The sequence below is a fragment of the Cucurbita pepo genome, chromosome 11, assembly GCF_057944985.1.
Source record: "Cucurbita pepo subsp. pepo isolate OVF chromosome 11, ASM5794498v1, whole genome shotgun sequence".
NCBI lineage: Eukaryota > Viridiplantae > Streptophyta > Magnoliopsida > Cucurbitales > Cucurbitaceae > Cucurbita > Cucurbita pepo.
Window position 1 is genome coordinate 13,619,926 of NC_141808.1, and position 22,132 is coordinate 13,642,057.

At 32.5% G+C, this 22,132-nt stretch overlaps 2 protein-coding genes and 2 non-coding genes across 5 annotated transcripts; 3 read left to right on the plus strand and 1 right to left on the minus strand.

Annotated features, from left to right (window-relative positions):
* The first annotated feature begins 770 nt into the window (after nt 1-770).
* Nucleotides 771-842, plus strand: TRNAD-GUC (transfer RNA aspartic acid (anticodon GUC)). The gene has a single exon. It is a non-coding gene; the product is annotated as a tRNA-Asp (tRNA).
* Nucleotides 843-958: 116 nt separating this feature from the next.
* On the plus strand, nt 959-1,030 carry TRNAD-GUC (transfer RNA aspartic acid (anticodon GUC)). Its single transcript has one exon. It is a non-coding gene; the product is annotated as a tRNA-Asp (tRNA).
* A 2,849-nt stretch (nt 1,031-3,879) lies between these two features.
* LOC111805219 (paired amphipathic helix protein Sin3-like 3) lies at nt 3,880-14,561 on the minus strand. 2 transcript variants are annotated; one of them, XM_087128286.1, is made up of 24 exons: nt 14,387-14,560; nt 14,033-14,209; nt 13,467-13,622; nt 13,176-13,365; nt 12,976-13,074; nt 12,702-12,854; nt 12,311-12,602; nt 11,914-12,035; nt 10,639-10,714; nt 10,527-10,556; nt 10,074-10,357; nt 9,794-9,948; nt 9,352-9,467; nt 8,987-9,244; nt 8,264-8,905; nt 8,090-8,160; nt 6,532-7,161; nt 6,321-6,421; nt 5,636-5,774; nt 5,393-5,545; nt 5,147-5,310; nt 4,945-5,056; nt 4,509-4,684; nt 3,880-4,356 (listed from the first exon to the last, which is right to left on the minus strand). In XM_087128286.1, the coding sequence occupies exons 2-23, from the start codon at nt 14,104-14,106 to the stop codon at nt 4,592-4,594; spliced, it is 4,110 nt and encodes a 1,369-aa protein (XP_086984412.1). In that variant the 5' UTR covers nt 14,107-14,209; nt 14,387-14,560; the 3' UTR covers nt 3,880-4,356; nt 4,509-4,591. The 2 variants fall into 2 exon arrangements, with proteins under 2 accessions (XP_086984412.1, XP_086984413.1); XM_087128287.1 differs by lacking the exons at nt 3,880-4,356; nt 4,509-4,684; nt 4,945-5,056; nt 5,147-5,310; nt 5,393-5,545 and having other exon boundaries at nt 6,527-7,161; nt 14,387-14,561.
* Nucleotides 14,562-17,675: 3,114 nt separating this feature from the next.
* On the plus strand, nt 17,676-21,286 carry LOC111806112 (paired amphipathic helix protein Sin3-like 3). The gene is made up of 8 exons (XM_023691470.2): nt 17,676-17,759; nt 18,167-18,320; nt 18,401-18,590; nt 19,065-19,163; nt 19,250-19,382; nt 19,758-19,879; nt 19,987-20,066; nt 21,072-21,286. The coding sequence occupies exons 2-8, from the start codon at nt 18,169-18,171 to the stop codon at nt 21,115-21,117; spliced, it is 822 nt and encodes a 273-aa protein (XP_023547238.2). The 5' UTR covers nt 17,676-17,759; nt 18,167-18,168; the 3' UTR covers nt 21,118-21,286.
* Nucleotides 21,287-22,132: the final 846 nt, after the last annotated feature.

Here is a 22,132-nt window from a genome sequence, read left to right on the forward strand (position 1 = left end):
TTGAGGGTAGGGATTAAAATTTTAAATTTTCCCTAAATGAACGAACTCTTAGAACTTGAATTAAGACCAAAGAAACATTGAGAGTAGGGATTAAATTTTAAATTTTCCCTAAATGAACGAACTCTTAGAACTTGAATTAGATTGGTCTTACTAGAAGCTGTCAAAAAAATATTTGCTCTCTCAAAGATAATATATTTGAATATCTAATTTATTTTGAAATCTCATTAGATATATTTAAATCTTTGACAAAATATATTATTAAGATATAATATCTTATTTAAATATCGTTTATATTTAACTAATTTGAATTTCATTCAAATTTCAAATATAGATATATAATATACATTAATTATTAAAATAATTAATGTATCAAATACAAGGGATACAATTTTCCTCTTTTAGGATTAATATGTATAATATAATTATATTTTAATTTCAACACTTAAAATTAAATATTTTTCTCCTACTCATTTCAACGCTCTAAACTAAATATATGTTTTTCTATATGTATTTAATATATTAAAAATAAATTTAAACAATTCAAATCAAATATATTTTATTTACTTATATTTTTAATATATTTAATATATTAAAATAATTAGAACATGTCAAAATAAACTTTAACCAAACTAAAAACTCTTATTTTGGTCTAAGAATGATATATAAATTCATTTCGTAATTTTCACAAATGTATTCCAACTTTTTAATAACTGAAAGTAAAATAAATGGTACAAAAAAAATATATAAGATTTCTTCCCACGAACAAATGAGTCGTTGTAGTATAGTGGTGAGTATTCCCGCCTGTCACGCGGGTGACCCGGGTTCGATCCCCGGCAACGGCGTTTTCTTTTCATTTACATTTATTAGCTCTAAACGGTTCGTTTTGCATAACTTCCGCTTCTGTGTTTCTGATAACTTTATTTTTGTAATACATTTTACGAATTTTAATAACAAATGAGTCGTTGTAGTATAGTGGTAAGTATTCCCGCCTGTCACGCGGGTGACCCGGGTTCGATCCCCGGCAACGGCGTTTTCCTTTTTATTTACATTTATGAGCTCAAAACGGTTCGTTTTGTACAACTTCCACTTCCATGTTTCTGCCAATTCCCTTATTGTAATGAAATGTCACGAATTTTAAGTACTTTATACCATCATTTGTGTGTGTTTTCTTCTTTGTATACTTTAAATTAGCACAGTCATTATTGCAAAATACAAAAATTAAAATAAAAACAAGTTATTTTAAAATTAAATAAATATAAAAAGAATTATAAATTTTCAAATATATTATTAAAGTTTGAATCATACAAATTAATTAATTAAGCTATTTAATTAATCAATTTTCATTTATTAACTATAGACCACTTTAGTATAGACCTAGAAGACCTAGAGTTAAACTCGTATATACTATAGGATATGTTTTCATTGGTATAATTTTTACACGCAAGTCGATCATTCACTAGTTGTTCATAAATACAACTTGAACAAAAGCATGATTTACTTTTGTTATTACATCTTACCCCTTAAGTACCATGGATTCTCTAATGTTTAATTTGTTTATGACCTTGAGTTACAATTTGTGATGTTGGATCATAAATGAAGTCTCTCACGGGATGCTAGAGGGTGGTTCAAGTCCCAAAATTAACATTTAAGAGAACTACTCATCTACTTGCCCTACATGGAAATGAGTGAATTCTATATCGTAAAATGATATGCATATTGAATTGGGTATCAACGTCATTCTCACCCATGCAAATCAATAAATAAGCCTTCACAAGCAAGAATTTGTAAGACAGGAATTTATAACTCTCTCAAGATTAAGATTGAGTCGCATACGATAATCTTGTAAAATATGTAAAATATTAATTTTTTCTATAACAAATTTATAAATAGAGATAAAATATTTTGCAATCTAGTTCCGTACAAACTTTTTGTATATGATGTATCTACTCACATATCTCTTAATGAACGATTTTGACCAAATTATTTGTAATAATTATAAAGTTAATCGTATCACATATATACTCGCATAACAATTATTTCTCGTGTCCTTATCTCAATCTAACTCCACCCACTCCACCCATTAGTTTTAACCTAGATTGGTTCCAAGGCAAAACTATTTAAGTGGTGAAAGATATGGTGTCATTGTTAGGAATCACGATTCTCCACAATGGTATAATATTGTCCACTTTGAGCTTAAGTTCTCATGGTTTTGATTTGGGCTTTCCTAAAAGGCATCAGGGAGATTATTCTTCCTTATAAATTCATGATCATTTCCTAAATTAGCCCATGTGAGACTCCCTCCTAGCAATACTCAACAGTCGGAAGTTGTTTAAACCATAAAAACAATGTCATTGAGGTACACACTAACCTTCTTATATCTTTCCCTAAATTTGTGTGCTCGCATGAACCTTCTTATATATTTTTGTTACTTATTTGAATTAGTTTTTTTTTTCTTTTTCACTTATCATACTTTTTGTAGAGAGTGAGAGGTATGGTGCTACTCAAATTGTTGTTCCCAAAAACTTTTCAATTGGATGTTTACCTATCAATCTCACTCGATACTAAACTAATGATACAATTATGCTTACAAAGAACTTCATTGTTTCAAAGGTTTAAATAAATTTGGTTAGTTATCACACCGATAGGACTGGAGGAGACTGCAACTTCAATCTTGTGAATATGTATAGACTTCTTGGAGTATCAGTTTGTCCAAATCCAGATGAACATATATGTTTGAAAGAAGAAATATCTTAAATTTGAAATAAAATTTTGAAAAGATATAGAGATTTTAATCAAATATTCAATACCAAAATATGATGGTACTGACAGAATGAAAGGAACTCAAAGTGCAGTTACAAAATTTTTTGGATAAGGGTTTTATCTACACCAGTGTATCTCCTTGGGATGCGCTAGTGTTATTTGTCAACAAAGATGGATCAATGCATGGTACATTAATTACAGAGAATTGAACAAGAGGATAATAGTAAAGAATAATATCTTCTCCATCTCATAGAGAATTTGATCTATGGTCAAACTATCATCAAATCGGAACAAGGGAGGGGAGTGTGCCAAAGAAAGCATTCAAGATGAGGTATGACCCCTACGAGTACGTGGTTATGTCGTTCAGCCTAATTAATGCCCCACAGTATTCATGATTGATGAATTGTGCAAGAAGTGTGCTGACACATTCATAATTGTGTACATTGACAATATTTTTGCATACCTCCAGAGAAAGCAGTAGCATAAATTGTGCCTCATCCAGGTTCTAATGGAGAATAAATTATATACAAAATTTCCTTCAAGCGCAAATTTTAGTTGAAATTTTAGTTGCGAACATGTCTCATTTCTAGAACATGGTGTCTGGAAATAGTTACTAAGTGGACTCGTCCAACTAAAGTTTAAGTAGATAGATAAGTTTCGGTTTAATAGAGTATCTTGAACTGCCCACATGTTCAATATCCCAATTTGTTTATTGTTTGGTGGAATGATGCTCCAAAATAATTTATCATTGTTTAAGTATGCGATTCTGGATTTTATTCTTGAATGTTTAGGTGAAATAATGCCCCAAGTATAGTCAACTTGTGAAGATGGTACGAATCAAATGGTATTTTAAATAAAACAAACCAACCAAACTTTCAACAATTGTTATGTCAAATTTCAATTGTAGCCCTCATTAAATTACTCTTCTGACTCTGAAGCTCAAGAAGTACAAAGAAGTACAAAGAAGTTTTTTACCTCAATTCTCCATGTTGCTAACCAACCGGAACAGTCATTGAAGAACTATCACAAGTAGAAAAATACATCCGTGATACTCGATATAGACCGAGATTGTCCTAAAACTATGTATCAATAGAACGAATAGTGTTTAAACAACAAAAGAAGAAAGAAAAAAAAGTGTACATTTCCTTCTTAATGAATGTAATCTCTATAGGCCGTGTGTGGCATACAAAGTAGGCGGAAAACAAAAATATGCATTTAAAACTCTGTTGGAATTCCCTTTCTGACTCGCAGCCAATGATTTTACAGTGGCCTCAACAAATTAATTATAGATGAAACACGCAACCAACTGCTGTATACAAATACAGTTTATTTGAAGAAACCAGAAAGAATGAAATGTGTAAATTGTAGACGACGTAGTTTCTCTCCACTTCACATCACAAATTACCTCTATTTACAACATTCTCACGCAACGCTACCGATCTATAGCTCTCGACCGACCTCCCTCCATCCATTGTATTCTTCTTCTAACTCGTCTGATTAGACAAATAATCACTAACTTCACCTACAGCTTTTCCTTTTATTTTCTTCCGGACGCTCCGTCCTTCCTTTCTATGCTCGTACCGTGCCCTTGGAAACCTAGATATGCAGAGAAAGGAATCTCAGATGTTTTCTTACTCCAGTGAGCCAACACAGAAATGGGAAGAAGAATAAGCCATGAGGATGCAAAAGGGAGAGCAATATGATGCTCTAACAGATAGAAATTCAAGTACGTGTAATGCGGTGCTTACAATTAGGTAATAGGACGTGATCACGAGCTCGATAACCATCTTTGATATCGTTGTCCTCTGCTTGAGCTTCCATTTGAAGATCTTCATAGGTGGCGACTGTAAGAACCACTTCTATTCAACCTTCTTCTGACTTTTGGGCGAAACAAATAGTCTTCTGTATCTAAAACGTAGGAGACCTATCGTGCATAAACCACATCATATCAACAGAATGCCCCCAAATCAAATATAAATCCAACGTTATCAAAATAAACTCTAATACTATCCGCTTCAGTCTCTCCCAGCGCTCTCTTTGCAAGAAATTACATTTATTAAAATAGTTTTTGGTAGGGCCTTTGTGTTTGTATGAATATAGCTTCTGTACTTTCATTGTATAACAATATATTTTGGAATACTGGAAGAAAAGTTAGATAAAAAGAACTTTGTATTGGAACTCTACCTTTGATGAATTGCATGTGATTTTACACTCCAGACCGTTGACAACCTTGAGTCCTTCCATGGCCTGGCATGCAGCAGAGATATCATCCCTGCAGGCATACTTGCACTTATTTCTGAGGAGAGAAAAAAAAAAGGTGTTGATGTTAATGTCCAAACCAAACAATGTTAATAGTAAAATCTGAGTTTGTGAATAATCTGCATGCCTGTGTAAGTAGATTCCGGACTTCTCTTTTTTGTCAGGGAGAATGGAGAGGAAATCATTGTGCAGGTAAGATGAGAAATTGGGATCCAGAGAAACAGCCGTAACTTCGGGCTTATCATGGCCAAATTCCATTAGCTGAATGGATAGATGACCTGGAGTGCATGACTGTTGAAAAAGGTAAGAGTATTATTACATTAAGAGCACGGCTAAAGAGTTAAAAGTTTAAATCAATGTATCAAAATCTTACACATTCGATTCGGTATATGTTATCATCATGAAGAAGCACACGGGCGTTATCATGATAAACTGTGTCTACATCTTTTCCATGTTTTCTTGAATTCTCATAGGCATATAATTGAAGAAGCCTGGTATCCATCTCATCAGTAGCAACGGTTTGAAGCTGAAAATGGTATTGAAATAGCCTTTCAGATCAAATATCACAACAAAACAGCAGCAGCTAAGAAACATCTATACAGCTAAGAAATCTTGCCTGTTTGACGAGTTTATAAATCAATTTGTCCAAAGTGAATAGAACGTACGACTGGGTTCCAATAATAGATCGGCAGTCGTCCTCAAACTTCATATTATCAGACGAACCATCAAGTAAACTACGAAGTGCACTCATAAATCTGTTTCATGTTTACAGAAGGTCAAGTGATAATGAACAAATTGATAATTATCAAGAATGTGGATAAAAGATGAAGAAACCTCAAAATCAAAGCCAAGGAATATAAAAAGGTGGGGTGGTTGTTAATTATGGGATATCTAAGTGTATGAACAAGGATGATATAGATTTCTTTACCGATTTCCCCACTAAATAGGTTGAAGATTTAGATACCACTCCTATGCTATTCAGTATAACATACGCTGTCCCACTTAGTTTTACAAATGGGATTATATAAGGTCCGGTAGTTTTACAAATGGACCTATACTGTAGACGACACTCGGTATCACAATCTTACAAAGCAACAAGGAAGAAGAAAAGGAAGCTATGAAAAATTCTAGCTAGACCAAAAGATGGAGGTCATTTCAGAACACAAATCTTATCAAGATTAGGATCTGAATAGATTTAATTCTTCCCTTTCCCATGTAATTATGACCAAAATGGGTGAAATTTAGAAGTTCCAGTAACCATGACACACGAGTATTTATAAATTCAAGCAAATGGAACCAACCTGGAGTAGAGATCATTAGGGCTAGTATCATTTGAAGCCCTCCACTTCTTCTCACCAGATGATGAATTAATCTTTGCTGATCGTATCCGCTCATACAATGTCTGTAAAACCAAAGAAATGAGGTTAAATGGTCAGTGCAAGGGAAAATTCATCGTTAATCTCGTTAGAATAAAAAACTCCAAAACCATCAGTTCAAATTTATGAACCTTACTCGGTGAAGTCTAAAAAGAACATAAAGGGAGTCATTTCCATAAAAAATTCGGGAGTTCTTTTTTTCATCCTGTAATGCCAATGGGATGTACTTGGCAAGAGGCTTCACATTAAGAAGAAAACGTTCTGAAAAGGGTAATGCTGTTCCATCACCCTCGGCACTGTGGGCATCGTCCATTCCTTCAGCCTCACCTTCACTCTCAACCTTACTATCACGGTCATGATGACCCCCATCATCCTGCCCTTCACGAGTACTGTCCTCTCCATCAACAGACTCGGTTCCAGAAATATCACAATTCTCAGAACCATTTTTGCTGTCTTCTGATGACCGCCGAGCACTTTCCTCCCCTTCGTCATCAGCATCTATATGAGTTTCTCCTGTCACACCCCTGCAAGATACTTTGTCTGCACATGTTCTGAAACATTGCCTGTCTTTGGCACTGTCTTTTGCTTTATCGAGACTAGCTTCTTGATAATTTGAAAAATTATCCTCAAGTTCTCCGGTTGGTGATAATTCGCCCTCTTCTCTCTCTATCTTTGAGTGACCATCACATTGTTCATTGAAACTTGGAGCATTTGAGCCTTCGGCCGTCACACCATTGGACAACAGTGGCCTTGATGAACCACCACCCTGAAGTATCCAAAAGACTATTCAGCTTGCAGCTTTCCACAACATGTATTAACCTCTATAACAGATCATACTTTATTTTTTTAAAATGGAAACATTTGATTAATGAAAAGAAAATAAAGGTTGGAGGATAAAATACCTTCCCAAAACAAACAAGGAAAAAGGTTACGCAAGTTTTAATGATTCTTATAAAATTAACAAGGGTATAATTAAAACTTCTAAAACTGTGAGTAAGATCAAAACAATTACATATATTAGGGATATTTTGCATAAGTTAAGACTCTTTAAATGTACTTTACAAATTCTAAAGTTTATTTATTTCATTTATAATTTCATTTATTTATTCTAAAGTTAAAGATGAGTTGCAAAACCTACAAGTAAACTACTAGTCTACAGAGGTAGCTAAAATACAGTCCTCGGATTCTAAATTTAATCGACTACATCCTTGAGTACTAAAAAGTGGCAATTTCTTTAGCCTTGCTTATAAAATTAGCCAACTTTTTTGCTAAATCTAAAAAAAAAAAATTATTTTCCAATTGAAAGTTGTAAACTTGGGCATAGAATGAGAATTATTATAATGTTACCTCTCGCTATTGTTAAAGATTAGTTTGTTCATTAAAGCGGCTTAGGTCTTTATGTTTTATGTTAAAAGATGGTAAATTGAGAGATCCTCCTCCCATTTCTTTAATTTCCTCAGATCACCATCAAATTAACAGAACAAAACTCTTCCTTATCTCTCAAACAAAACATGCTCTTTGTTTATTTGTTCTAACTTTTATGCTTTCCTCGATGAAATTTTTTATCTGATACCTCAACTCTCATTTCTTATACCCTCACGACCTTGACCCTCCCCCACACATCTCTAAATCAGGAGAAAAGAAGCATAAGGCAGTTCCAATTAAAAGAAATTTTTCTGCACCATTGGCCATACCTGTGATGATGCTAACTCAAGCCCTTTATCAACACTACCATTCCAAGTTCTGGATGAAGTAGAACGCAGCCCTTGACAACCAAAAGACAAACGTTAGAATACAATGGTTAGAAAAAGATGCAGATGAAAAGCGAGCAATTAATTTAAAGTGTCAATTGGAAGCATTATGCAAACCTGATGCAGTTTCTACAATTACTTTTCCATTCTCTTGTTCGAGTGCACTGCTAACCAACGCATTGGATTTTGCCAACCTCTCATTAGAATTCTCTTGTTTGTTGTTGAACTGCAATTTACAGAGAGCATCAACCTTGCTGTCAACACGGTTTTCTTTGTGAAAACTATTTTCTTCAGGACAAGAATCTCCATTCGTGGGCCAAACCCTGCAAGGGCTTGATTGTTTAGGTGGAATGCTTTCTACTTCAGTTCTGGGAGGATCTGACAGCTTGGACTCAGCACCTCCACCATTAGAACTACTGCTGATCTCTACCATGCCAACTGCAGTACCTCTAACTGCAAAATTATTTTCCCTATTAGTTTCTTTGGAATCCTCAGCACCCAGGGGCCGTGAAGGAATACCAAGCATGGGCTCCAGGAAGGTTGTCCAAATCTTCATAGCTTTATCGGATTGATCTGTGGAGCATATTTCTCTACAGGAATATTTGATAAGGTGATAGAGATCTTCATGAATATCCTGATCAGGATAGTCAAATTCCAAATTTGGGATTATAGGTCGTTTATTTTCTGCAGTAGTAGAGAGCAGGACATCCTCTTCCTTATGCTTCTTTTCACTAATTTCCTTGATCTCTGATAACAAAGCTGCAAATAGCATGCACAGAGAAAATGAGGAATGGAGAGAGAACTTGAAATTCACTTTTTGTGCTTGCATTTGTAATTTACCTTTCGTGCTTAAGCTCTTTGTATCCTGCTGCTTGAAATAGAAGCTGCGATGATCCAGTGATTTCTGATAATTCTTAAAATATATTTCAGCCCAAACTTTATTAAAATCAGATCGACATCGTGCCCACTCTTCTTGCTTTTGCTTCAAACGGGTTAATATAACAGGGAGAGAAAGAGGAGCGTTCTTCCTTAACACATCCATCACATCAAGACCATGATCGCCATATAAGCGCTCGATGCACCTCAAATTAAGTGCTGCTAGAATGAAAATTTCGGAAATTTATATGAAGAATGTAATTTATTTAAAAATACAACATGAAGATTGAACTCATTAAATATCCTATAGATATCATCAATAAGAATACCTGTTAAATGATCTTCAATATGGACTGGATTGTCAGACAAGTTGACTTTTTCTAATAAGTCTTCGACACGCTTGGATGTTACATTAACAGACTCTAACAACATATCCAATTCAAACCTGCCAGCATAAACAGAAGACAGCTAATAATCAGTGCCAATAAAACTTCAAAAGAAAGGGAAAATAAGTGAAAATAATTCATAATATAAGTTAAGATAGTTATTAGAAAGCATGGATCAACGTAGATGAATAAATACTTCAACGTGATGATAGATTCAATGACAGAAAATCAAGACTATGCATTGGCATGAAACAGTGAATGCAAAGAACTGCCAACTATATCCAATAGAGCTATAGGAAATAGACCCTCAAATTTGATCCCATCTGTTAATTCAACAGATATGAAGTGATGAAAATACATGAACTAATCTTAGTTGAGATTCCACCTGTCATCCTCACAACGAAAGAGGCTTTCTTCATACTGGTTTTTGCGCATGTGTTTAAAAGAGTAATCCTCACTTCCTGAAGTGACAGAAACCCAATGATCATTTAAAACATGATCACCAATTTCTGTTCTTTGGCTAGCATAGGGTATTGGATACTGCACATAAATTACCAAAAAAAGACAAAAGGTAAAAAAAAACACGCCAAAATTGAAATGTCAGTTCATAATAATAGTTGTTTTTGTTTTTATAAAAACATAATAATATTTATTTTACTTCTTACATTCTTCGGAAGAAGACGGTAACTGGGTGTACACCGCTCACAATTAGAGAGGTCAAGTTCATTGATAGGCTTTGCAAAATATTTGTCCTTGCCAGAAAATAGAGACATCTTGTGGCTTCCAACATCATTATGGCCAAAAGCAACACTTTTATCAAGCCTATTATCCCTTTCTCGATTTCCATGGTCTCGTTCTTTAACACCATCCCCCCTTTCCTGATCTCGATTTCTATCCTTTTCCTCTACCTTCACCAATCTTGGTAAACTACCTTCATTCCACAAGGATTCTGTGACATAGTAATAATTCTTTAAGGTTAAAAATTATCTCAAATAACTTCTGCAATTATATGGGGAAGGGAAAGAAAGAAGGAAAGAAACACAGAATGCCACAAGCCTGAGAAAATTCTTTTTATTGACTGATACTAGCATATAGGGCAAGGAAATCGCTTCACTTACTTTTACTCATAATATCTGCTAGAAGCCCATCTGCAGGATAGTAATTGATAAAGTTATCATTTTAGCAATACAGCATCAATATCGGGTAATATATTAATTTACTAGCAGTTACCAGTTCTGTCACAAAGTGTCATAAATTCACCGAAAGCATCCATAAGGTCTGGATATCTTCCAAGCAAATCTCTCACCTGATCAAGGTTAAATGTATACAAACATAGTTAATGTAGTATTCATTTTCCGAAAACCATCAAAGGTTTTTAGTAGTATAAAGGACATGGCTAAACAGCACTAGAAATAAATCAGGGGTGTTGAAATTAGTCCCACTACTTCTAACCACCACGAAATAACCTCTGAATTCTCTTCTTTTACCAACAGCTCAAGAGCTGTTATGTTCCTTAAGCCTTTTACTCCAAAACTATGCTGGTTCATGCAGGAAAAGAGAGCTAAGGAAATGTACTAAGATCCTCTTTATTAAAAATATTTTAGAATCAAAGTTTGAATAGAATCGATTTGATATTATATACTGTTTTCCTTTCTTGGTTAAATATATCATTTGGTCCTTCTATACACAATGTTGCAATTTGGTCTCTAATATTTTAAAAGCTTCAATTTTGTCCATAATGTCGTTGAAATTGAATCACAATATCATGATATAGACTTCAAAATATATTTCATGACTTGGTCAGTTTTTTGTCTTAAATATCTTACTTTATTACTACCTGACTTAAAGATCTAACAGATCTTATCCTAAACTCACCAAGCAAAAGATTATCATAGGACACTCCATATCTCACCGAATTACTAAAAGTAAAACTCATCCAATGCCCTACATACCCCAACCTCCTCGCCCCCTTCATATTTCACTCAATTAAAAAGAAAAAACCTGTTCTCATAACTTCATAAATAGATGACCAAAATGCCAAACAAATGATATATTAGGCTAACTTTTAATATTGAGAATTAATTTAGAGTCATCCTGAACCACCAAAAAATTTATTTAAAATGTTTTAGAGAAATGTAAAGCCTTGAGGAGTAGGAAACGGGAACGACAGCCCCTATCTAAAAGGAAATGTCAAGATGATTACTAATTGTGTCTGGTACCCATGATAAAATAGCAATAAGGTCGGGGAGTTAACTTGAGGACTACAGACTAAGGAAGAACAATCATTGTTCCTAGATTGCAAACATGGCCACATCAAAAAATTAAATCAGATATCAACTCAACGGTGCAAAAAAGAAAATGTGCTTCCAAATTCGTTCATTGTTGCAAATACATTTGCAATGCTGCGAGCTTCTTCCATGATTAACTACCACAACACAATTTTCTGAGCAAATATATTCAACAAGACAAGAGTAATAAAGTTCTTGTTATATATATTTTTCATACCAGAGAATGCAGTTCTGATCGAGTGATTATTTCCTTGTCAAATATATCAAGGCACTTCACAACTTCTTGGTAAACATCAAGATTTGGTAACTTCTGCCTTATCTTCTCAATAAAAGACATACCTGTCATGAAATACACAAATTAAAAGATGGAACAACAGAAAGAGCCATTAGATTACCGATTCAAAATTTCTTTGCTACCAAGTTTAAGGACACAGTTACAGCTCTTTTTGCTGAAATCAAATATAGATTACAGATCCCAAAGAGGCTGTGCGTGTAAAAATTACAAATTTAAGAAAAGGAACTTTTGGAAGGATGTACAATGAAAACTACGTTGCAGATACACTTTACATTTTGTTATCATTAGGACATGAAACGCACTCCAGAAAGTTACTCACCTTCTCCACCTGGACGCAATTTCTCTGAAGTTGTATCTTCAACCCTAATGGTAGATTTCTTCTTTAGGGAAAAACTTTGCATGCTGATGTCCCTACTGTTATCATGCTCATTAAACTTTTTATCAATGTCCCTATACTGTTCCCTACTATCTGTGTTGTCTCTCCTGTCCTTCTCTTTTTCACTGTACTGACATTTATCTTTATCACCTTTTATAGTTACTCTAGCATGGTCACAATCAGGATGGTTAACACCCATGTCGTGGTCAGCATGTGGAGCCATTGTCCTTTCTTTCTGTAAATGATGAACACAAACTAAATATTGGCAAAAAAAATTGAAAAAAATGACAATGTTGTGAAAGCATGAACATTTTAAAACCATGTCGGTAAGTACTTGTTGAATAGGTGGCATTGAAGAATTTCTATCACGAAGCACAGAATTTCTCAGAGATGACACGTGATTATTTGAGGTTGTGGCTGAAGCATCAGGCAGAAAATGAACAAACTCCCTGAGAAGATCTGGGTGGTCTTGCAGCAGTGCAGAGACCTGCAAAAGGCAAAACTTGTCATCAAATGTTAAAAGACCAACAAAAAGAGGAAATCTTGAAACTAATAGCCATTGGATTGTTGTTATAAAAAGAGTCATGAACTTGAAAGTGAAAACAAACCTCCCGGTACACCTCACTTATAGATTTGTTTTCCTTCCTGTACAAATTCAAAATTTCTAAAAATGACTTGTATACATGGCTATCACCTTCGAACCGTGTCTGCACGTAGAAAAAAAAAAAAAAAAGATATCTGCTTATAATGCAGTAAAGAAAAAAAAAAAAATCACACCAAAATACGTCAAAATGTGATTTTTAATTACCTTAATCTTACCGACAAAGTTGATAGCTTCTTCAAATTGAACAGGCTTCTTCTTTTGAGGAGGTGTTTCATCCTCAGGAGAACAAGTTATTGCAAATCCTTTGGGCAAAAAAGTATTAAAGCCCAAAATCAGGTCACGATGACCTTTAAATAGATGCTTTACTCTTGCTATGACACCGGCAGTATCAATTCTACAAACAGATAACATCAACACGGATCATTCAAAACTCAAGAGAATACCTATAAACTAGACTGGGAAAGGAAGAAAGTACACATTTTATTGCAACCAAACCTTTGAGCCTTGAATTCTTTCATAACTTCAAGAAAATCTTCATATGTTTCCTTCTTGTCTCGGAAGATGTCCTTGACATTCTTAAGATATTCTAGGGCATCATTCGTTGTTAGTTTCTGAATACTGCCACCTCCCACCATCTGGCTCTGCACAGTTCTTCATTCCCAAGGCGACATACAGAAAAATATAAAGATCTGGTAATCACGGTGATCTATAGAACTCACAACTGAACGAGTCTCAAGAAAAAATATTGCACAAACAAGCACTTCTCATTAGTTAATTTGGCAAACCATCTGTCCTGATCATAGTATTCATTCAGATGTATTCATTAAATGGAAAATCCTAGAGCATAAATCAGTATATTTCGCATCAAGTTAAAGCACAAAAAACTACCAGAACTCAAAAGATTGTCAAAGGAGAAAACGAAGTAAAAGGATAAAGCAAACTCAACACACAAAACCTTACTTACTCCCAAAAAAAAAAAAAAAAAAAAAAAAAAAAAAAAAAAAAAAAAATCGAAATAGTGGCAAACCAAAATTCATCAAACACATCAAAAATAGACATACGATTCTCCTCTAGAGGGAAATACTGGACGCTGGAGGTGTGATTCCATGTTTACATCCTCTCTGGACCTCTTCATCGCTAAAGTTAAGTATTTGTTGTGGAACAGCAAAGCATACCCCACGCCGGATTAGAACCAAAATCCTGCAAGCCACACTCGTTGTTTGAAAGAAGCAGCAGATCTAACCAAGAGAAAGAAAGAAAAAAGTTAGAAAAAAAGTAAAAACGAGAAATCATTCGGAAGCTGTGGACGGATCACCAACAAAAACAACAAACAAAATCTGAAAACAACAAGATTGAAGGAACAAAAGACAATAACATTGAGATGAAATTGGAGAAGGAAAAGAGGAAGGAATTACAGGAAGATAAAAATTGCGATGAATCGTGAAGTCTGGGTGAATGAGCAGGAGTTGTGCAGTAGCAAGCTAGGAGAGAAACGCAATGAAAAGGAAGGAAACTGAATAAGAAGGAATGAAGGAAGGAAGGAGGCTTTTGAAGATTATGTGATTTTCTAACAACCTTAGGTGAAGAAGAAACTCTCTCTAAATCTTATATACTCCCAAATATTTAAACCTTAAAATTATTAATTTTGTACATCCTATATTTAATATTTAATATTTATTATTTATTATTTATTATTTATTATTTATTATTCATCTCCACCTTTTTATTATATTAATTATCAAATTAAATTAAATCATTTTTAAATTAGTCTCTATTAATATTTTCTTTCAAATATATATAAAAAGATATTCTATTTATCAAAATTATTATTATTATTATTATTATTAGTATTATTTAATCCGTTTTAATAGATTTAAGATTTATTAAAAATAGCTAATTAATTTTAAGATTTATTTAAAATAGATAAAGATAAGTAAAATTTGAAAGTCATTATTCTGCTCACGTGCCTTGCACGCCCCTGCCAACTCCTACACCGAATGCAAATTTTGCTTCTTTTTTTTTTTTTCTAATTTAAAAATATATAATACCAAATTATTTCATTTAATATTTTTTTTTTTATTTTATATTACTTTGAATGATTCGCGTTTTCTTCTACTAAAAAAATCTATCTCTAATCAATTTGCAAATACAAGATAATAACAAATACATAATTGAAAAATGAAATCAAATATTTTTAAATTAAATATTGTAATTGAGTTTTTTTTTTTTTTTTTTTTTAATTTGGCTGTTAGACGAACACGACTTTTCACAATGGTATGATATTGTCCACTTTGAGCATAAGCTCTCATGGCTTTGTTTTGTGCATCCCCGAAAGGCTTCTGTACTAATGGAGAGAGTATTCATTGATTATAAACATATGATCATTCCCTAAATTAGTCTGGGACTTTCATCATCCAACAACACCTCATTTAGGGAATGACCATGGGTTTATAAGTAAGGAATACTGTCTCTATTTGTATGAGACCTTGTGGGGAAGCCCAAAGCAAAGCCATGAAAGCTTATGTTCAAAGTGAAAAATATCATGCTATTGTGGAGAGTCGTGTTCGTCTAACATTGGCCACTAATTTAATTGAATACCATGTAAAATGTATCGTAAACTCATAAATTAGATTCTCACGAATTTATATTTTCTATTTTAAATTTGACATCGAGAAATTTTTGTTTCTGGAGAATGTTTGGTGGGTCTCGACAACCCGACTAATGGCCTATTATTATTACTTTTCTATTTTCATCTTCAAAGTATTTGTTATAGCCCGTGTTATGACGTTCTAATTTCTCACGTCTCTTTAATAAAAAAAAAAATATTTTTTTATGAATGTTTTATTTTTCATAATTTGAGATTTTAATTAACTAAAGAAGTGAAGGTGTAAATTAGTTCTTGTTTAATTATTATTCACCTCAATTGGTCAACTCAATAAATGAAAAGAAAAAAAAGAGAAACTCTAAGTTTTATTATTTCTAACAAATAGAGAAATAAATATTTCCTTTAATACAGCTCATTAAATTTTAAAATTATTGGTTTCTAATAAAAATATTTTTAACTCAAGCAAGAAAAATAAGATCCCGATCAAATATTTGATCCTGTCAAAAATCTTATTTGAGATTTGAATTTTAAAATTACTATAATTTTAAAATCCATGAAAAGGTATAAATCACTACAATTTTAAAATCTCAAATAGGTATTTTTAACGAGATCGATCTTACTCAAGACAAGAATACTTGTTTTAAATTCGAATCACTCCGCATGCAAGATGGATCATGCCAAGTTTGAATGGTTTTAAGCATGAAATTTAAATTACATTGAATTGCAAATAAACTTAGTCGTTTGGCTAAAGGAGAGCACAAAGATTCTTTTTACTCTATTTTCCGTCTCATTTTACAGATATAACATACATAACTTTATACAACCTCCCAATCAAATTTTTGACATAGGTGAAAATTTTGTAACCTAAAAATAAATAGTCTTAAAATTTAAAATAGAGTAATAAAATACAATAAATCTAGATTTTAACCATCCAGTAAATTTGCAATCTTCTAAAAATAAATGAAGTTTTAATATTATAATTAAAATTAAACTATAATAGGAGTAAGTAATAAAGATTGAAAAATCCAACTAACCAACTCAAACAAGTCAAATTGGTTAGTTACCTTATGTTTTTTGTTCGAGTCGATTTTTCAATTACCCATTAATCAATTATCAATTCTAAGAAGAGTTTAAATAGACCAAACTGATGGAATAAGAAAACAACAACAAAAATAGTGTGTCCTCGGGATGATCATTCAATTGATATCATTAAAAAAAAATGCATATCAATCATACTGCATAAAACTGAAGTGTATCACTATTTTATCCATTGTAATATCAATACTTGCTTAAAATGAGTTTATCTTGTTAGATGAACACGACTCTCCACAATGGTATGATATTGTCCACATTAACCACAAGTTCTCATGGCTCTGCTTTGGGTTTCTCCAAATATAATATTTCTTAATGATAGACTCATGATCATTTCCTAAATTAGTCGGAACTTTCATCCATTGGTACGAGGTCTTTTAGAAAATGATCATGAGTTTATAATCAAATAATACTATCTCATTAGTACGAGGCCTTTTGGGGAAGCCCAAAGCAAAGTCACGAGAGCTTATGCTCGATGTGGACAACATCATACCATTGCAGAGATTCGTGTTCATCTAACATATCTAATATATTATATTTTGCATGTTGATTTTATTTTTCTGATGGTTATCGTTCACGTTTTATTTTTTAATCTTTAATAAATATATAAGAAAAAATCAAAATGTTTGGATATAATTTAAATAAAGTCTATTATTATGGTAATTCCATATTATTAAAAATTAAAATTTTCAAATTTCAATTTTGTTTGGGGTTATTTTTGTCTTTTCAAAAAATCAAACCCGGATTTAATTGAATTAAAAAAATCTTAAAATTTTATGCATGCAAGCAAATACATGGAGCATTTAAAATTTCGTACCATTGAATTAAATCCTAAATATTAAAATCAAAATGAAAATATTTTAATTTATGTTTGTAATAATTACTTTAGAATTTTTATTTTCATGGGCATTTTCGTAAATATATCTCCCAACTACATGAAATACGATTTTATTTTTATTGAATTAATTATTTTTCAAATTAATTATATAAACCACTTGAGAATATTTGAATCTTCAAAAACCGCCCTTCCTAAGTTCGTTCTACTGCTCAACTCTTGCTCATTCGACAAAGCTTCCGCAGATTTTCTTCAGGTAATCGTTTATCTTTTTGTTCCATAATCGTGTCTTTGTTGCCTTGCTATGAACAAATGTTAATTGTTTTCGTTCCTTCGATCTTCTTGTTCTTTTAGGATTTTATTGTCGTGTGTTGCTATCAAGAAATGTGAATTTGTTTTGTTCCTTCAATCTTTTTGTTCTTTTAGGATTTTATTATCGTTGCGTTGCTATCAAGAAATGTGAACTGGTTTGTTCTTTTAGGATTTTATTATCGTTGCTTTCAATCGAGAAGTATATTGGTTATGGTTGAGGATTAAATGAAAACTAATGATCAGGATAGAGGTTTGCCAAATCAATAGAATAGGACGTGCTTGTGTCTGTATCTTGATACTGGTTGAGTAGTGAGTTCTATAGATCACCGTAGTTAACAGGTGCTTTGTCAGAAATGAAGAACCGCGGGGAGGCAGATGGAAGTATCCGGAAATTAACAGCGGAGGATGCCTTAGAATTTCTCAAGAATGTGAAGGACGTCATTGGAAACGAGACGGAAAAATATGAAGAATTTCTTCAACTCATGAAGGATTTAGCGTTTCAAAGGTTTGGTTGCAATATAAAATCTAGTTTATAGGTTTCTCCATTTGAGTTTTGAAGTGATCTGTGTTGTTATCGATTTGCAGAATTGACATTGTGGGCGTCATAACAGGGGTAAAGCGTCTATTCAGAGGTCATAATGACCTGATTTTGGGCTTTAATACTTTTTTGCCACAAAGATATGCAATAGCTTGTCCTCTTGAGGATGAAACGCCTCCTCGAAGGAGGCGGCCTCTTAAACTTGGAGACGCTTTGGACTATGTCAGTGAGGTTAAGGTAAATTTTGTCTCGAAACTTGAAAACTTTCACTTTAACCATTGAAGTTTGGAATTTGAAGTTTTTTCTCGTTAAATTCATGATGGAAAAGTTTGTATCTGCTTATATATTGTTGAAATGAACAATCTAAACACATGCGGGATGAAAATTTTGGTTTAGGTTTAGTGAAGAAGTTACAAACAGAAGAAAGAAAATTTGGGGCTTGAGGTTGAAGGATGAGGACGACCAGATGAACAATGTGTTTCTATTGTTCACTTATGCAAATTTAACCTTTTTTGTCTATGAATTTAATAGCGAAAGGTTGTTTTGAAACAAACTTCAAACTTCAAACGTTAAAATGAAGCATTTATGAGTTTCGGTATAAATGAAACCAACTTCGTAGTTTAGGAGTACTTTTCAATCACTTCTTGACGTAGTTTGATGTCATTATTTTGCTTTCCTGCATTGTATACATTTTTGTTTTTGTATATGCAGAGACGGTTTGAAGGTGAGTTCCATATATTCAATTCATTTATGAGAAATTTGCATTTGTACAAAAGAGGAAAAAAGCCTCTAAATGAGCTCCACCGGGAGGTTTGTTTTCACTTTTCAAGTTCAAGTAAGAAACAAAATTGCTGTTTTTGTTGCTTCATTTAAGATTAATAGTTTTGGGTTTGCAGGTTTGTGTACTGATGCAAGACCACCCAGACCTTGTTGAAGGTTTTGCTGATTTTCTTCCTTGTCCTTCACTCACAACAACCTCAAACAATGATCCTGAGCAGAACATTGGTGTTGACCGTCCTGATGAAGAAGGTGATGAACTTTATGGAGTGGGTTTCATAATGTCCTAATCATAATGCAATGAAAAGTTAATATTGTTTTCATTACACATCCTTTCTGCTTGGTGGTTCGGTTTGGTTATTCAAGTTTTTCGTCTCTGTTTAAACAAGATCTTGTCATTGATCAATATCTTTGTTCTTGTTGTTGTTTAACAAGCCATTTTTTAGTATTCTTTTTGTTGCATCTGTATTCTTGGTGTCGGTGTTCCTTGTTCTCGCAAGTGTTCTAGCTTTTAGTCCTATTGATTCTCTTTTTGCATTCAATTCTTCTTCCTTTTCACCAATCAATCAAAAGTTTGTTTCGTTTCTTTCTTTGGGATCTGTAATATTGTCCTGTATTTCATGACAGGTATGTCTTTAATTGAGAAGATGAATCAAAAGTTACCAGAAGTTGATGTTCCACAACAATTTGTGAAATGCCTTGATGTTTTTGACAGGGAAATAATCACTCCATCAGAACTGCATTCTATGGTATAGAAGAAACTCATTTGTTACTCTTATATTGGAAACTATGGATCATGCTCAATATTCTTGTGTTCTCAAGGGAAGATGTTTACTGATGTTGACGTGTCTGACAGGTGGCTCTTCTACTAATTACACGTGTAGCTGACGTGGACACGGAACACAGGGAAGATTTCTATAAGCGTTCAACTTTCAGGTTAGCATGTTTTTCCCTGTTTTTGTTTTTTGCTTTACTCTTCAACTCAATCCTTCTCGCATTCAATTGCACCATTTTCTTGAATTTGAGTCGAGTCTGGAGGCTCTTGGTTTGATTACCCTTCAAAAGAAACTGTCACAGACTTAGGTTTTCATAATTTTGAACTTGAAAAAAGCTTGAATATGGGTCAGTTTTGTAACTCACATCTCAATCTTCCTTTAATCATGAACAAGGGAATTGATGGTTTGGTAAAGATTAGTTCCCTTTCAAACTCTTGAGTAAATATCTTATTAGATTAGTCTTTAACCTTTTAGGGAAGCTTGAAGATAAGTCCAAGTCTAAACCATAATAGAAAATTAAGGCAAAATTCTTATCAAGGAAGAACTTGCTTTTTTGTTTTTAATTTTTAAATATGGAGCTTTATTAATACTATTTACACCTATTAATTTCTTTGTTTTGTTACCTATTTTATACTAAAAAATTTAAAATTTAAAATTAATTTATTGAACACTAATTTAATTAGGGGTGATGACTATTTTACAAGTAATAATAATCTCAAACTAAGTCTAAGTTAGTTTTGAAAAAAGATTGTAGTTCCACAAATTCTCTTATACTAACTCGATAGGTTTTAAAATTAAGACTATATAAGAAATCTAATTTTATTTTTATTTTGTCTTCACCCTCTTTGTCGTTTTTTTTGTCTTTTTCTTTTATGATGAGTTGCTTCACTACCTTGTTTTCCAACTTGTCTTGTCTATAGTAAGTAATTAATACTAAATTGTTGTGATTTAGTTATTATAACTAAAATAATGTCTATTTTTGTGCTTTAAATATAAAACTATGTAATAAAGATAGATATCTAACTTTAGATATAAAAAAGGGAAATAGACGTGATAAATAATAATTTTTTAAAATTGTCCATTTCAGTAATAAACTCCTAATTTATGTGACTTTTTTTTTTTCTTCCAAGTTTTTATTTATTTATTTATTTTAATTTTGAAACAGGAATGGATGCAGGATTACAAATATCACCTTGAAAAAACGACAATGACCAATCCAAAAGCCATAAACAAAAAAATTGAAGTAATTAAACACAAAATCAATAGTTTAAAAAGATAGTGGATATCATTTAGGGGTAGTAACATACATCACCATATTCAATTAGGTATTTTTGTTAGATGAACACGACTTCACAATGGTATGATATTGTTCACTTTGAGCATGAGTTCTTCTGACTTTGCTTTGGACTTCTCCAAAAGGCTCGTACATGAAGAGAGGGCTCATACATGAAGAGAGTATTCTTTGATTATAAATTGATGAAGAGAGTATTCTTTGATTATAAACTCATGATAATTTCCTAAATTAGCCAAGACTTTTCTTTTCATCGACAGTTTTGATTAAAATTGAAATTTGTGAACCAAAATTTGAAATGATAGTCGCGCCCGCTTCCCCGATGAGATAATATGAATTTTGATATCTAAACTTGAAATAAGAAAATATTTGAGAAGGTGAATATAGGGTAAATAAGAACAAAAAAGTGGCAACTCAAATTCATTAATTTTCAATATTATTCCGTCCAATTTCTCATCTTTTTTGTTTTAGGACCCAAAAATAAAGGTTTCTTAATCTTCAAAATTTAAAATTTAAAAAAAAACCTGTAATTTAATATTAAATTTATAACATTTTGAGTGTATGACAAACTCTTTCAATTTATTTAATCTTTTTTTTTTATATTTCTTAAATCAACACGTTTCAAAGTCAATTTTGATCAATATAACTAAATAAATTAAGGCAACTTGCATTTAATCTATAAAAAAAATGTTAAATAGTGGTCAAATCCCGACTCCTACATTATTTATCCGGCAAGCACTAGTTCCCAGACTTCATAAAAAGCAAAAAAAGTTTGATAATCACTGTTTTGTGTAAGGTTGATTTGATGATCTACTAGTTGATTCAAGATCCGAGTGATTCACCCATTTCCTATTTCCAACAACCATTTTTTTTTTTTTATTTATATTTTTCTTTCTTTAGGGCTTATGGGCACGAATGATTTTACTGATAAGACT

What these genes read in the sequence shown, in the direction of transcription:
- LOC111805219 (XM_087128286.1), bottom strand. Translation starts at nt 14,106, where the DNA reads ATGAAGAGGTCCAGAGAGGATGTAAACATGGAATCACACCTCCAGCGT. An exon ending in TAAGTGAGGTGTACCGGGAG is followed by an intron (nt 12,855 to 12,975) that starts GTTTGTTTTCAC and finishes TGCCTTTTGCAG; the next exon opens with GTCTCTGCACTGCTGCAAGA. An exon ending in CCTAATGATCTCTACTCCAG is followed by an intron (nt 5,775 to 6,320) that starts GTTGGTTCCATT and finishes AACATGAAACAG; the next exon opens with ATTTATGAGTGCACTTCGTA.
- LOC111806112 (XM_023691470.2), top strand. Translation starts at nt 18,169, where the DNA reads ATGAAGAACCGCGGGGAGGCAGATGGAAGTATCCGGAAATTAACAGCG. An exon ending in TAAATGAGCTCCACCGGGAG is followed by an intron (nt 19,164 to 19,249) that starts GTTTGTTTTCAC and finishes TTGGGTTTGCAG; the next exon opens with GTTTGTGTACTGATGCAAGA. An exon ending in CATCAGAACTGCATTCTATG is followed by an intron (nt 19,880 to 19,986) that starts GTATAGAAGAAA and finishes CGTGTCTGACAG; the next exon opens with GTGGCTCTTCTACTAATTAC.